Raw genomic sequence first — 17,274 nt, forward strand, 5'->3', positions numbered from 1 at the left:
AAAAACAGCAGGAGGGCCCATTCCGGTTACTGGTATGGCGTACTGTTTAAGCACTCAGGCGAGATTCCAAAGGGCGTGAAAATGTCAATGGTAGGAATGCTTTTCATGGCAACTGTGTATCATTCTTTTGTTACAACATACAGTATATGTCACTTGAGTGGAGTTTAATACCAAACAAACTGATGCTACAGGACATGTCAGAGATTGTATGATTCCGCTCACACACCATTCCTTGCTGGTGAAGGTTAATCATTTATCTTCCAGTATGCTCATTCAGAAGGAATAATTATCCACAAAATTGGTGATTTAGTGTCCAAGGACACTTTTTAAGCCTTCTGATTGAAACATCTCTTTTAATTGTCCTTCAGTCACATCCTATTAACCGTGTTCATGTTTCGCCCCTCAAAATCACCCAGAACACTTTGACAAGTACATTTTCGCTGGTTAGAATTTCTGTTATTTCTGCCATCTCTATGGCTCTATAATCTACACTTTGTAAAATCAGTATATACCTTAGTGACAAGGTGTGAGAGAAAAAACAAACACTTACTGGATCAGAGATTTACTTGTGGTGTGGCACCATGTTGGACAAAATGGTAGAATTTCATTAAAATAAGGTAGTCACTCTTTGGGGCTCCTTCATTAATCACTCTGGTGCGTTCTGTAGTTACAGACAATGTGAAGAGCTCTTGCTTTGATGGTGACGCTGGATTAGGTGTAAGGGGCAGTGTGGGCTGAGAGCCTCGAAATAAGGAGAGAAGCAGTGGGGTGAAGTCCTCTTGTTGCAGTATTATACTGTCTGCAGTACAAAGTCTGTAGTTCATTCCGTCAGAGCGTCTGTCACACGGACCAAATGAGTCCAGAGCGCTCTGCTGTGATACTCATCAACATGTTTGGTTGGACTCTCATCAGTCGTCGAAGGCGATTTGTGGTGCTGGTAGACTGGGCGATGAGCGAGGACTTGAAAAAAGTGTATGTGTGTGCGTGTACATGTGCGGTAGTGTCGCTGGGAGGGGTGGGGTTTGGAGGTGGGGGGTGGACAAGTGAGTGTCGTTGATGGCACTGTGGTCCTCAGAGCGTCCATCTGTGAAACACAGTGGGAGGAGAGTTAGACTGAGTCACCCACAAGGCTGCTTTTTCTTAAGTCGGTACATGTGTCCAAGCACATTGCTCTTGAATGCAATTTTGTTTAATTAACAACTTGAGGAGTGTATCATAAAATGTGTACTGTATTGAATAAGACCCTTGACATGATAGATGTGCTAATCCCATACTGAAGTTCATATAAGCAACACAAAGAAAAAACAAAAATATAATTTCCCTATAAAATGGGAATAACACTCCTGCACAACTAAACTGCAATTGCAATTATGTTTCAAGGGAAACACACAAAACTACTTGTTTTTCTTTACACGATAAAACAACTTGGTTAGGTTTAGTATATATATATATATATATATATATATATATATATCACAGTTTGGCTTCAAATTAGTCTGTTTGATACATCCTTTTTTAAGAGGCCCTATTATGCTTTTTTGGGGTTTCCCTTTCCTGTAGTGTGTTGTGTAAAATAAAATCCTAAATTCTCTCCAGAGGGAGTTTCTCTCCAACACAATCCCACCACTGCCTGAATCGCCTCCATCTCATTTGTTTACTTCCGTAACATAACTATGTAACACTCACACTTCTGTTGGCTAGCCTTCCAACATCTTTTACGTGATGGGCTACGGGGCGGGACATCTCTAAGCAGTTGACCACAACAGAGCCAGCTAACCAATCAGAGCAGACTGGGCTCTGGTTTCAGACAGAGGGGGAAAAGAGGTGCTGCAGCATAGGCAGTATGAGAAAAATGAAGAGCTTTTTGAACATTAAAGCATGGAGACATGTCACAGTAGAGACACTAAATACAAACATGAACCTGAAAGTTAGCATAATAAGCCTCTTTAAGTAAAGATGTACATTTAAATAAGTAAACTTGGACTTAGGGTATACTGGGGACACAAACATGGTCCTTTTGGGGGAGGGTCCTCTGTTTTATCAATCAACCCATGCTCTACAGACTTTGATAAGAAATGTATTTCTGATGTGTCAAATACACATTGGTGGAAAAATGTGTTTCCTTTGAAACGTAAATGACAATGAGGAGACCAGACTCACGAGGAACACCAAACTTCCATTTCAAGTTAAGTGGGAGAAAAGAGCATGTACAATAACAACACACAATCAGTTAAAAAGTGGAAAATGCAAATATTCAGAAGGGCTTCCTAATGTTCTGTTGATTCTCTACAGTGCGTGCAATCAGTATCAGCTTGAGGGCACTTTGGGGCAAATAAAGAATTTAATATTCAGTGCTCCTCTGGTGCCATACATTTGACATTTAAAGGGAAATGGAAACACTTTTCAAACTGCTTTCCATGCGACAATATTCCCATTAGGAAATGTATTTATCTAGTCTATTTCCAATGTAAACGATCGAGATACGCACATTTATTTTTTTAAATACGCGCCTAATGACCTTGGGCGCTTCCATCGATCCGGGACTTTCCCAGTGACGTCACTGTGTGGGTACGGCTTCCTGGGCCAACGCTCAATACAGCTGCAAACAACATGGCGTGCAATGCACCAGTGGTTTCCAACAAAAGAAAACGGTCGTCGTCAGGAGCGTATTGTATTGCCCCAGGCTGCACAAATGGTTTTTATACAAAGAAGGAAGAAGTACATTTCCATAGGCTGCCACTAAAGGATGAGAAGCTGCTCAAAGCATGGGTTATTTCCATGAAACGGTCCGATCCGCCGCTGAATCAGTACGCACGTGTGTGCAGCGAACACTTTACAAATGACGATTATGTCCACAAAATGATGTTTGATGAGTCTGGATGCCTGGTTCAATACAAAACATCAGATTTGAAGCCAGGATCTGTTCCCACAATATTCTATTTCTCATCGTATGCAGAACACCGACCGTCCCAGCACGTCGGCCGCGCAAGACAATGACACCAGTGTCAACAAACGTGAAGTTCGAGCCACCAAACGAGTTGCTTCAGCTGCCGAGAGAGAGGTAAATATTGCAGCACTACCAGATTACTAGCTCACACATGTATTTACTGACACAGTGTGACCTTATTAATTTATCAGGGGAAAAATATGTCGTATATATGAAGTCAGCCTGTGGGGCTCAATGTGTCTGTGGTATATGAAGTCAGCCCGTGGGGCTTTGTGTCTGTGGTATATGAAGAAAGCCTGTGGAGCTCTGTCTGTGGTATACATGTATGAAGTCAGCCCGTGGAGCTCTGTGTCTGTGGTATACATGTATGAAGTCAGCCCGTGGAGCTCTGTGTCTGTGGTATACATGTATGAAGTCAGCCCGTGGAGCTCTGTGTCTGTGGTATACATGTATGAAGTCAGCCCGTGGAGCTCTGTGTCTGTGGTATATGAAGAAAGCCTGTGGAGCTCTGTCTGTGGTATATGAAGTCAGCCTGTGGGGCTTTGTGTCTGTGGTATATGAAGAAAGCCTGTGGAGCTCTGTCTGTGGTACTATGAAGTCAGCCCATGGAGCTCTGTATCTGTGGTATATGAAGTCAGCCCATGGAGCTCTGTATCTGTGGTACTATGAAGTCAGCCCATGGAGCTCTGTATCTGTGGTAAATGAAGTCAGCCCATGGAGCTCTGTGTCTGTGGTAAATGAAGTCGGCCCAAAGGGCTCAATGTGTCTGTGGTGTATGAAGCTTAGTCAGCCCGTGGGAATCTATGTGCCTGTGGGATAGGAAGTCCGCCCATGGGGTTCTATATTCCTCCATCGCTGCCATATCTGCCACGTTGTGTTGACTTCCGGTATGGATACCCGGAGCGAGGACCCACACAGTGACGTCACCATTTGGGACTCCCCTAATGGCAGCGGCCTGGTCCCGGAATTCCCCACCCGGCCAGCGGATAATTAATTTTCTTTTGGCGAGTAATATCATATACAATAAATATTACGATCAATATCCATTGTAAAATGAATAAACTACCGTAATATTATAGCTGTAATGGTGTTTCCTCTCCCCTACGCTTGGCGTCGGGCTGAACCACGCCCCTTACATGGAGTCAGATTTGGGTCAATATTCTAGCGCGCAAAACAAGCTACTCACGAGCGGAAAATGTGCTTTTACACGCGCATGAAATGACCCTCGCGCGCAGATTAAACCCCCGCGAGCGAGACAGCCCTCTTGCTCCCTCGCGGGACTGTCAGCCTCACTCGCTCGCGGAGTCTGTCTACGCACGCGTGAAAAGTTTCTGACACTTTGGGGCGGAGCCACTGGACTTTGATTGACAGCTGCCAGGAACACCAGAGTTGCCAGGTTTGATAAATGCCTGAACTACCAAGAGCTGAGGAGTGACAGCTGCAAGATCAGTTGGACGAGATTGAATGGTAAAGTTGTCCATAAAAAACTATTATATTCATAAAGTGTACAGCTAATATATATATATATATATATCTCAATTCATTTGATATAAAAAAATTACATTAAATCTAGGAGTGCAATACTTTTACAAACACTATAGTAATAATATGCATTCATTATGACAATATCATACTATTACTATATATTATAAAACGGACAAGTCAAATCAAGCAATCTGATATAGCGTATACCACGAGTAGAATTGTAAGTTACTTTTCACAACAAGTCAGTATCCCTCCGCGCCTGATAAAAACAGTATACTGTTGGGCTGGAACAAGAAAGCAGCGGAGAAGTAACGGGGCAGAAACCCTCCTTTTTACGCAGCGGTCCAGACATAGACATCAAACGGCAAAACATATCCAGTGTGCAGTTCCTTTGGCATAAGGGCAGGGATATCTAGATACTTTCCAAGGTTTGACATAATGAATTGTGCTACTTTTAAAGCAAGCAACGATGTTTTCAAATCTGTAATCAAAGAGGTCCGCAAAAACGCTATCGACCAATCAGATTGCTTGATTTGACTTGTCAGTTTTATAAATATATTTACATTTCTTCCGTTACGAAACAAACTTACAAAGCATAAGATGGAAACATTTAAGATACCTCCGGGGAGGTCTTACTATGGAGGAGTGGATTGAGGAGTGCCTATCTCCAGAAAGCACCTAAACAACGACATGCAGAGCTACGTGAAGAGCAGGTAGACCAACTGGGAAAGTACCACCATTCAAAAGCTTTCTGATGCAGGTCTTGAAACAAAGCAGAGAAATGATGAGCGTTAGTGGCCACAGGTGCGAAAGCTCTCTCCAGAGCTGCTGGATTCCGAATCTCGGGGACCGGAGAAAGTGGAGCAATATTCTCGCCACGTCAAGCAACAGCCTAGAACAACCTCAACCTATACAAGTAACCACGTAAGCCATGCTACTGATGCTGGACAGGTTTTCAGTGGCTGCACAATAAACGGCAACATACAAATGAATGTAAATAAATAACTAAAATAATGGATCAACGCCCTCTGTGTAATATGTTCGCTAGCTGTTAGTGTTGTTGCATAGCAACCACCTCGCACTATGTTTCGTGCAGAAGGCAACGGAGGGACTATTTTATTTTGAACATCATTATTTACTAATAAAAACTATTTAAATTAGAGTGTGTATTTTTCTTTCATATTAACACACTTGGTAACCGTTTTATAAAAGCAATAGCTCACTTCAGGCCGTGATATATGCTCATTATATCACAGCTAAGGGGGTTGTCGACCCTCCGCTTCACGTCGGGCCGAACCACGCCCCTTAGCTGTGATATAATGAGCATATACCACGGCCTGTCGTGAGCTATTGCTTAATTATAAAACGGACAAGTCAAATCAAGCAATCTGATTGGTTCTTAGCCGTGATATACTGAGCGTATACCACGGGTAGAATTGTAAGTTACTTTTCACAACAAGTCAGTACCTCTCCACGCCTGAGAAAAACAGTATACCGTTGGGCTGAAAACAAAACTGCCTGCCGCTTCGCGTCGGGCCGAACCACGCCCCTTAGCTGTGATATAATGAGCATATACCACGGCCTGTCGTGAGCTATTGCTTAATTATAAAACTGACAAGTCAAATCAAGCAATCTGATTGGTCGATAGTGTTTTTGCGGACCTCTTTGATTACAGATTTGAAAACATCGTTGCTTGCTTTAAAAGTAGCACAATTCATTATGTCAAACCTTGGAAAGTATCTAGATATCCCTGCCCTAATGCCAAAAGAACTGCACACTGAATATGTTTTGCCGTTTGATGTCTATGTCTGGACCACTGCGTAAAAAGGAGGGTTTCTGCCCCGTTACTTCTCCGCTGCTTTCTTGTTCCAGTTTAGTTTGCTTTTCAGCCCAACTGTATACTGTTTTTCTCAGACGCGGAGGGATACTGACTTGTTGTGAAAAGTAATTTACAATTCTACCCGTGGTATACGCTCAGTATATCACGGCTAAGAACCAATCAGATTGCTTGATTTGACTTGTCCGTTTTATAAAGTGTTTTAGATCATTCATAACTAATGCCTTATATGGCAGAAGAGTGAATAAGGTGAGATAGAGCATATCTTTTTGCATTCGTTAATATCACTTATCAAATGTTGTGTATCTTCAGTTACCTGAAGGTCATGTTACATTTTGCTCAGCTGCTGGTTTGGTTTTAGCAGTACTTACTGTGCATGGAGCTTGATTTCCGTCTTTTGTCGTTATTAATTACTCTAATTCAGAGCGGTCGCCTCATGTTATCATAACTTCAATTGCTCTTGAATACAATCTCATTTAATTACCAACTCCAGAAGTGCATCATTAAATATTGCATTAATGTGTTGAATAAATCCTGTTTCATGATAGACTTCCCTATATTTTGAGGCTCATAATAATAATAATAACTTAAATGTATATAGCGCCTTTCAGGGGACCCGGGTCGCTTTACAGAAAAAACAGGAGTAAAACTCTGCCAGTAAAAGTAAAGCGACAAATAAAATGGGAGCACCTCTTTTCACCCTCTGTCTGAAACCACAGCCCAGTCTGTTCTGATTGGTTAGCTGGCCGATTAAGTACAATGTGTTGGAGCTAGGGATGCTCCGATCGATCGGTCACCGATCGAGATCGGCTGATACTCACTCTCTACCGATCGATCGGTGCTCTCTAAACATGCCGATCGCATGACGTAAAATACATGACACTTTTCTCTGTGAGCGGCAAAACAAGCTCGCCAAAATGGCTTCACCGGTCTGGCAGTAGTTTAAGGTGTCCGAAAAAGAAAGTAAAATAGCGGTATGCAACGTGTGTGTGAAGCAGAAATCCTGCAGCTCCACCCGCTGTGACGGACCGGTGAGCGGAGCGACACACACACACTAAGAGTTAAGAGTCAGACCGAACACACTTAGCTATTTTATCTACCTCTGGAACAAGCTAAACTAGTTATACATATATTTATTCTTCACTGTCGGGTCACTCATTACTGGATCAGTGAGCTGCATGAGATACTGACAGGTTGTCAGGATAGGGAGAGAGGAAAAGAGAGCGCTTCCGCTAATTTCTCCCGTGTTATTATCCAAAGTGAATGTAAACTTGAATAATGTAGTTGATTGTTGTTTGTGGAAGCTCCACTAACCCTAACTCCCCATTAACTGAGTTTTAAACATCACTTTAAATGGAAGATTTAAAGTGATGTTTAAATCTTCCATTTAGGCCCCGCCCACTCGATCGGATCGGCCGATACTGATTCCGGCGATCGGCCCCAAAATTGGAGATCGGAGCATCCCTAGTTGGAGCGCTAGTTAATAGAAGCGCAAATGTTACGTAGTGATGTCATTATGTTCTGGAAGTAAACAAAGGAGTCCAATGGAGGTGTTTCAGGCAGGGGGGGAGTGTGTGGGAGAGAAACGCAACTTTAGGATTTTAGCCTTTGCAGACCATTTTCATGCATAAAAACCAGTGTTGGGACTAACGCGTTACAAAGTAACGCGTTACAAAGTAACGCCGTTATTTTTGGCAGTAACGAGTACTCTAACGCATTACTTTTTAAATTCAGTAACTCAGTTACCGTTACTACATGGTGCGTTACTCCGTTACTGCATTAGTTTTTTTATATAGTCAACAGCCAGGCAAACAGAGATGAGAACTGTACTTAAGTACAGTACTTGAGTAAATGTACTTAAATACTTCCTGCGTCACATGCGGAGACGGGCTGTGGGCGTGTTTGTGTTGTTTACTAACAAGACTATCGAATGGCGGCGGCGGAGCCCAAGTCTAGTTTCTCCACCTGGAGATATTCTCACTATTTCACTTTTGTCGAGCACAAAGAAAAGAAAGTTTCTGTTAAATGTAAGTTGTGTCCTGGCGGGTCAAAGAGCCTATCTACTGCCCAAACCAGTCATTCAAATCTCTTAAAACATCTGCAGAAACAACATGCTGGGACGAAGCTAGTAACTAAGACCGGCACAGACCCAGACTCAGCCGACGCCACTCCACCTGCACCTAAGCAACAGCGGCTGGATTTTAACCAAGGGACTGCTAGCCAGGGAAAAGTCGATAAAGCCATTGCACGGTATGTTGTAGAACACATGCAGGCTATTGCTACTGTGGAGTCACCCGCTTTCAGGGAGCTAGTTAGCATGATACCATGTCCGGGCGGCACACGGCATATGGGACGGAAAACTTTTTCCAACTACCTGGAGAAAGAATATACAAACATGGAAAGCCAGCTAATATCGATGCTATCCAGATTGCATATAATGCATGTCAAGTTGATCAACAGATTGTATTATTCTCCAATGCAATAACCATACTGAAATGAAGGCTATAAGGGCATTAATATAATGGGAGCCCTTTTTTTTTTAAGTAACTAAAAAGTTACTTTTTACAGTAACGCATTACTTTTTGGTGTAAGTAATCAGTAACGTAACTGAGTTACTTTTGAAATGAAGTAACTAGTAATGGTAACTAGTTACTGGTTTTCAGTAACTAGCACAACACTGATAAAAACCTATATAACACACAGGAGAGGGAAAACCCCAACAAACATAATAGGGCTTATTTAATTTCTAAAAGTCTATTTATTATTGCATATGTAATATTTAGATTTAGTGTGGGCTTCTAGTCATGTTCCCTACTGGACCTTGATCCTTTTATTCCCTGTAATGTAAGTGATATTGAACTACATCAGATGGTAAGACTGACATCAATAGTACACAAATTGTTAAAGAACATTTTGGAACTAAATGAGATCGTTTTCTTCAAAGACACACGCTGGGGAGACATTTGAAACAACAAATTGTCTGATTATTTAAAGGGTACCCCACTGTGAATTCCAAAATGTCAATGAATAATTTTTGAAAACAGACACAATTACATAAGACTGTTTGTGGAAGCACAGTGGAGTGAACCCACCTCATTTGTTTTGATTGCGGATTCGCAGACATCTCCTCTTTAGCGGCGGCTCCAGCTCGGGGCTCCCGTCCACTGATAAAGGGGCACTGATGGAGCAGGACAGGATGGCCGTCTTGTCAGCGCTGGGCTTTGGCACAGGCTGGATGACCACACAGCCTCCGGTGGACAGCAGCGGCAGGGAGTAGGCATGCTCATCCTCCTCTGCGTTGGAGTCAGGATCCGGCTTACCCTCCACCGTGTCCGCCATCTCGTCTTGCAATAAGCTCCGCTTCCCCGGCTCCCAATCTCCAACTCCAACCGAGCAATTGTTCTCTTTTAGTGCCTCGTGCTCTAGGTCACCGTTGGCTGGCTGTGCCTCCCCTTCTCCTGCAACACTGTCTCGCTCAGGGTAAGACTCGATGGCAGGAGGGAGAAGCGGATGCCACCCCGAACCATTGACTATGACATTACACAGGGCAGCAGGGTTAGTTTGGAGGTGGGGCGGGGTTTGGGATTGGGGTTGGGTCCGTGCTGTGCTTGGAAAGGATGGTGGGGTATGGTTAGAGATACAGGGATTTAGCTGGCTCACTGATGGGTCATCATGGCAAGAAGGGCTGCTATAGCTGGAGGGAGGACCTGATGATTCCAGTGTGTTTGGTTGTGTGGCCCCTTCTAGCTCCGTAGCACTGAGGAAGCCCTGTGAGAGGGCCCCTTCTCCCCCGTCACAACTCCCCTTCCCTTCCCAACTCAGCCCAGCAGCTGGTGGAGATCTTGAATCAGTCTCTGCCTCTACTTTGACCTGGACCCCTGGTAGCATCCTCTGAATGACCTGCTGTTGGCAAGTCCTCTGGCCCACAGTTAGATCAATCACCCCGTCCATGGGTCCGGGGCAGCTGGTTGGACACAGGTTGCCCGAATTGTCCTCTGCCTTCACAGTCAAGTCCACCATCCCTGTCCTGCTCCTCTCTGAGTGTGCAGGAGAGAGACACTCTAGAACTGATGGCTCTACTTTCTGCTCCCCCCTGTGCCCTCCAGAGGAACCTGGAGAGTGGGGCCCCGAAGCTGAAAATTCGGATGACTCTGGAGCACTGCGGAAGGGGCCACTCCTCTCCGGCTTGTCCCAAGAAGCCTGAGGGTTATAGGGAATAGGGATTGGAATAGGGATTGGGACTGGTAATGGTACAATGACAGGGTAGGGGATCAAGAGAGTTGCCGGGGGTACTAATGGGGACAAAGATGGCATGCCATAGTTCATCATTGGGGGCATAGGAATGCGTCCATTGGGCATCATATTGACTGGGGGGAAATGGGGGAGGCCTGGCATGGAGAAACCGGGGTAGGGTGGCATCATACCAGGGTTGGGGTTGGATGAGGGGTAAACATGTGGAGACATCTGAGGCCTGTGCATGGGGCTCGATGCTGGACCCATGGTCCTTGGAGGTAGACCAATACCAGGGATCATAGGGTTTGACAGGGGGCTATGGGGCCCACCTGGGTGGGCAGAGGGCCGAAGATATGGTGAATGCATCTGCTGCATCATTTGATGCTCCATGAACAGGGGCAGGGGCATGGGTCCTCGTGGTGTCATCACCATTGGAGGGCTACCAGGAGGAACACCGACAGGGGGGTGCAAAGTGGGAACAGGCGGAGGGTGGAGTGTGGGGCTCTCGTGGAGTCTGGGTGTGGGGATCTTGGATGAGGACGACGGGGAGTAGACAGCTGCAGAGTCTGAGGGGGAGGTGGCAGAATAAGTGGAAGGGGCCATTGCAGAGGTTGTTGATGGCCCCCCTGGCGAGGGAGCCTTACGCCGGAGGTCCGTTAACGGCGTTCCCCAAGATTCAGGAGTTAGCAGCTGTACCCCCCCGCCGCACTCCATCTTACCCTCACCTCCTCCCCCGTGTCCTGGGTTACAGAACCCTCCCGGCAGCGCAGCCTGGGTCTCCTTGTAGAAAATGTCCATCTTATATTGGTTCAGGCATTTGGCACTGCAGAACTGCAGCCTCCGCTCACCAGCACCAAAGTCCAGGTACTCCTTAGTGTGGCGGATATGTTTGCACCAGTCACACACCTGTAGCAGAAAACACACACAGGACACACACTGCATCAGCACCTGTCGCTCTGCAAACAAAATACTTCTAATTTGTTTGTGATTAAATACAATTTAATCTCCTCTGAATTACAATGGTAAGCAAATTCTTAGCATCCAAACCATCTGTAGATTACAAAAATATAAAATACTTTTAAACAAAACTCATGCTGTTTCAAAATACTTAGAATTTACAGTATGTCTGAAAAATGTTCCTTACAGAGAGCTAAATGTGCAAAATGCCATTCTGCTGCTAAGTGGTATTAAAGTGACTTTGTGTTTATCTTCCTGTCTTAACAAGGAATTTCCATGTACGCCTTATGTTGGCAATAAAAGCACTTCCAGTCTCATTTAACCACAACCCAAGCACAACAAGACATAAAGACATTTCAAAAAGTGAAACATCTGTAAGTGTATGGTATTGTGTTGTTGCTTAGCAATGTAACAATCTTTTAAATCAAGTATAGTCTCAAAAAACCAGAATGCAATGCAGCCATCTTTTTGTAATCTCGTCATACATGTACTTAGAAGCTGTGTTAGTCTGGACAACAGTTTAACACCTAACAATATAACATTATGCAACACAATATCACAATGTATTCCTCAACAAATGAAACTGTCTTTTTTTACACTTCTCTAACTTTTTCTGCATCTACATTCCTTGCCTTAATTTTCACTGCTCATCCAGCATAAAAGTAACTGGTAACTTCTTGGAAAATGTTACTGTACGTTATACTAATAAAGTTCTACAGCAGCATGTTATTTCTTAAACTATACCCAATAAGTCACATTCATGATTTCAAAACAGGATCATAACTTCAGTATGAGACTAAATCTCTCACCTTACCTTGTGATTTAAGGCAGAATCTCTTCTGTATGCAGAGAGCAAACAAGAGGAGGCTAAATTGAAAGGTTGTCTTTCTGGTAGTGGCAAAGATCCCAAGACATCCGGCTGCACTGTTTCCTCACCGTTAAACACCTTTGCATTACAAAAAAATGCACATTTCCCCCCGGGAGGCGAATGAATGTGACCCTGGTCGAGCAGATAAGGGTGGGCGAGCCCGGAACACGGCGTTCCTCATCAGGCCACACACAGCTCACTCTGTCAGCGCTAGGAGGAGTGGCAGGTCCTCGCCGGAGATAATTAAGGCATTAATCAGTTGTCAGACCCCTCAACGACATCCATCTATCACACGGACCCTTAAGCCCCCCTGCTGAATCTTAATAAGTTGCAACCGGAAGGTGGATAAAGTCCTTTTTTTACGCTGCATAGCAACATTGGTTAATTTGGCAGGATCCTGTCTGGCAGCAGCTGAAAGACAGTGGACTCACATGCGCTGTTCGGGCAGATGCACTGTAACACTGGCCAGGATTTCAAAGGCATACAGAGCATGCTGTCCTGCAGCTGCTACGCATGTAAAACATCCGGTTCCTTGCATATATTATGTGTTAAAAATCTGAGTGTCGGCTGGATTTAATCAGCTCTGAAAGTTAGTAAAAAGAGTGCTGCATGAAGCCATTATGCAGTGTCACTCAGGACAGATACATTGCACAAATGCAATAGATTGTGACAGATGAAGGGAGCTCAGGGCAAGCAGCTGGAGAACATAAGGAATCAAAGCGACAACACATCAGAGACTGGACTACATAGCAACTGCTCCAGCATCACTTCGACACGTTTTAACTGCCCATTTAGTACTGGCTAATTCAATGAGCCATGACTGAGTACAAGTCAAAAAGGGGCTCTCGCAAGTTGAGTTTGGCCCAGGATATTTTCAATAATAAATGGGCTGAAATCTTTCCTCGACTCAGAAAGACAGATGGAGAGCACTTAACGACTTTCTGCACCGCAAGTGAAATTTCACTGCGCATTACGCTAATGGAGTTGTGCTTTCGCTCATGCGCTCTCTCCATCCACCACCACACAGATGTTTGCAGTCGAATATAATTACGGTCATTTATTTTGATCGTGGCCAACGAAGCGGCATCAACGTTGCAGTTTAACCGGTTGCATTACAGCAATTATCGTGCTTGCAAACAAGTGGAACCACCAATCGTTTTTCTTCCTCTTCTCAAAGGGCCAGTGAAGACGCCGGTGACATTTAAGTTAATGCAACAGCTAGTTTTATTGTGGGTTTAAATAAACAATTAAGGTAAAATGATGATCTGAGACATTTTAGGGGTTCGTGGATTGGATGAAAGAGTCTTCAATTGAATGACCAGGTTCTAGACCACCAGGTTGCAGATGAGGATGAAAAAGTTTCCGGCACTGAAGATGTGCAGATGTTAAAGAGATTGCAGAGCATGTGGACGATTTAGATAATGAAGAGGAAGAAGAGGAGGCGGTTGCTGAGGGTTAAGAGGCTGGAGGGTTTCAGGCGGCGCAGAGATCGTAAGGTTTCCCCAGGAGTGCCTGAAGTGGTTTTATATGTAGAATGAAGAGGTTTAAGCAGCAGAAGTGCATAAAGGGAAAGGCTTGTATATCCCCCCTCCCTATTAAGGTTGATATGTGATTCTTTTGACCCTTCTCAGATTGCTGCTATAATCACATAACACAGGGATTAAACCCCAGGAAAATGAAGTAGGTGCTTTGAGTGAGCCAGTCGCTTCTTTTTCAGTCAAATTGTCTCACACTCCAAATAATCTGTGGCAAAGTATCCACTCTTGACAATTCTAGTCCGTTAATGATGGCAAACGGTAACACAGGGCTTGTGGATTGAGTCCAAACAAAACTATATTATGTAGCGAGAGGCTGCCATCTTAAAGCACCTGGTCCATTGAAAAAAAACTGAATAAAGCTTACACTTACACAAGAAAATTGAAGTTTGGCAGAGCTTAACAGAACATCTGCAACATGTGGACTTACTATGATTAGCCAAGATATCAGTTTGCATTGTCCTCATTTATTGGAATATCTATCATGGTGGTTATAATTACCTGGCTTACAAAAAGGGGAAACATCTGGTTTTCCAGTGTTTTTTTTAAATTGGCTACACTACCTGATGTCTTCATTAAAACCTGAGAGGAGCATGAAAAGTTTAAACTGCAGATAAAAGCCAAAGAAGAAGAAAGCTGCACTCCGTGTTAGGCCGTTCTTATCACAGGCAGCCATCACCATCGGTCATTGATGTGACATACAAAGGCCATTCTCACTCTGCCAAGTCAAGTTCTATCGCGCTATATTTAAACAGCACACACGCACGCAACGTGAGCAAAATATCTCCCCTGTAAGAAAGGTAAGACAGACAGTGGATTGTGTTTGAATGTCACTGCAGCCGACTGAGACTAAATATTTCTGTTAGCGTGTGGCTGCCGTGTACATGTTTGCTTTTACATGTGGGACATCTTTACCCAAAGCAAACGTTTGACATTTTGGGAAATATGGAAATTCCTTTTCTTGTAGATCCTGTCTGTAGATGAGAAGATCAATAGCACTCTAAATATCTATATATGAGGCTGTTAGTTTGTTTTTAGCATATTAGCATTAAGACTGAAAAGAGTTAGCCCGTCCAGATATGGTAAAATCTGCTTACAAGCGCCTGTAAAGCTCACTTGCTGTTTGTCTGGCAATCAGAATCAGTTAGTTACATTTATTTGTCTGGTACCATACACAAAAAACAACAAAACAAGGATATAAGCTACTTTAGATTTTGCTACTAGCTTATTTTTTTCTAAAGTCGCTGGCTTGCTGTTTCCCGCCATTTTCAGTCTTTGTTTAGTCAAGCTAACCTACTGCTGTCTGAAGCTTAATATTCAACTTTTTAGGTTACATATACAAGCGCTATTTATCTTCTCATCTGACTTTGAGCAACAGGAAATAATCGCAATTCCTAAGATGCCTTTGGGTCTTTTTCTGTAGATCTTGACACTATTTGTCAGATGTAATAGTAATAATAATAATGATAACCCCCATTATTTTCAGAGTCTGAAACCGGAAAACACAAAACAATGCTAAAAGATAAAAGTCTATTATATATACTAATCATGAATCATCCATTGGATCTACATTTGAAGCACATGTTAGTGGTATAATATTCCATTGAATTTCCGTTGTGATGAAGGGTTCACCAACTTTTCTTTTTTTGTGCAATCTATGTAAAATATTACATTGCTCAAAAATACCGAAATAAATTGCATATAAATGAATTAAGATTCCTTGTATGATAACTACTAATTCCCAACACAAGTCACTGAATACAATGTATAATGAAAATGAGCAAAACAAATGATTACATATGAAAAAAGTTCAATTTAAATGTGTGCAAACTTTATGTAAAACATGAGTTGTGTACTGTGTGTTAATTCTTGGTCTGACTTGAATCTGATGGTCTACTTTTACAGATGTGCCTAAGATCTATTAACATGTCAGGAAGAAATTAGTTGAAACACTTTTAACAAAGAACAACATCAAAACATATTTGTGCAGTAGCCATCAAGCTTAAACTCTATCTGGTGTTAAATGTTTATGGTCCTTACAAGCACATCGCTGTTTGTCTTGAAGACAAGCCTGGGCGTGTCCTGAGTAAAGCTGTGCTGGGGTAATTTCCCACCGAGGCCATCGTCGTCTCTTGCCTGGGGGGGAAGAAATAATGGCTGCTTTTTACGAATGGACAAAATAAACAGGTGAACAGAGGCAACAAGGAAACTCAGAAATGGAAAACAACAGTGAGAAAGATGAACAGAAATGGTGACTTTAAAATGGTTGAGCAGTCATTGGTTTGTGGTCAAACCAATCAACAGGGTTCTCTGAAACAAAAATGTGTGTGTGTGTGTGTGTTTGTGTGCGTGTGCGTGTACATGCATGTGCAGGTTGAGGAGTGTGCAAGACATTTACTTTTTACATTCAAATGGCTGCCTACTTTCACAGCTGTGTGTGTTCATTGAAACAGATTTATTTCAGATAAAAATGGAAAATTAAACACATTTAAAATAACAAATAAAAACTTAGTGATCACGCTACACTAAGCGAACTACTCTTCAGTAATGCTTGTTTACGTGTCTTGTATTCCCCCAAAAACTCAATTGGAAGTTAGATCCATATGTAAATGTCCTGCAAACCAACAGTTACACTTTTCTAAGATAATATTTGATTTTTTTCTCACAAGTGGAATACATCGTTCGTGTGAGACATTTCCAATATATCATATTCGGATAACAGTTCAGAGGCTCCCTCCAACTCTGGGCTTCTAATAAACACCATAGACTGTATATGTAAAGGTACATATGGTCTAAAAGCCATGAACGAATGTGAGATTGTACTGAAGTGTAGTTGTTTACACTCAGCGTTACCTTCTGTTACACGTCAAAATGTATTTGAAAAAGGTAGAAAAGAGCAAAGTTAAAGTTAAACATACTTCTCTTCGTCTTACACTTCCATCATAATGTTCTACACCCTTTAAACCCTTTTTAACTTCTTTGAATAAGCACTCTACAAAATGACAATGTGTCTGACTCAGTACCTATCTGGTTGGTTTGGATGAATGTATCATTGTTGTAAAAGAATAACACACTGTGGTTGACTAAAATGGCCAAATGGGGAGTATGTGGTGGGAGTGGGAGAGAAACTCCTTTGCAGGCCATTTGCATGCACACAAACCTATATAACATACTACAGGAAAGGGGAACCGCCCAAAAGCATAATAGGGCCTCTTTAATACATTTGTGTTCAAATACAAGTTGTAGCTTAACTAAGATAATGTTTATTTTGCTTAAACAGTAGGTGTTGCTGGTTTAATTGTCCATGTTCTCATAATAGAATACTAAACTCTAAACATTCAAACAATCTGAAAAGGAGCCACCTTCTCGTGCGCTGTGAGCCATTCATTACGCACAGTGTGAAAACTGTTAT

General features: G+C 42.9%; 1 protein-coding gene across 4 annotated transcripts in view; it reads right to left on the reverse strand.

Annotated features, from left to right (window-relative positions):
- Positions 1-998: 998 nt before the first annotated feature.
- sobpa (sine oculis binding protein homolog (Drosophila) a) overlaps positions 999-17,274 on the reverse strand; it is a 46,850-nt gene continuing 30,574 nt past the window's right edge. For 3 of the 4 annotated variants that reach the window (XM_034110771.1, XM_034110770.1, XM_071207267.1), the window contains 3 exons: positions 15,903-15,998; positions 9,362-11,408; positions 999-1,084 (listed from right to left, as the gene is read on the reverse strand). In XM_034110771.1, the coding sequence (XP_033966662.1) occupies positions 9,363-11,408; positions 15,903-15,998 (2,142 nt within the window). In that variant the 3' untranslated portion in view covers positions 999-1,084; position 9,362. The remainder of the gene's footprint in view (positions 1,085-9,361; positions 11,409-15,902; positions 15,999-17,274) is intronic. The other variant, XM_034110772.1, reaches the window with a different exon arrangement.

The sequence above is a fragment of the Pseudochaenichthys georgianus genome, chromosome 22 (assembly GCF_902827115.2).
Source record: "Pseudochaenichthys georgianus chromosome 22, fPseGeo1.2, whole genome shotgun sequence".
NCBI lineage: Eukaryota > Metazoa > Chordata > Actinopteri > Perciformes > Channichthyidae > Pseudochaenichthys > Pseudochaenichthys georgianus.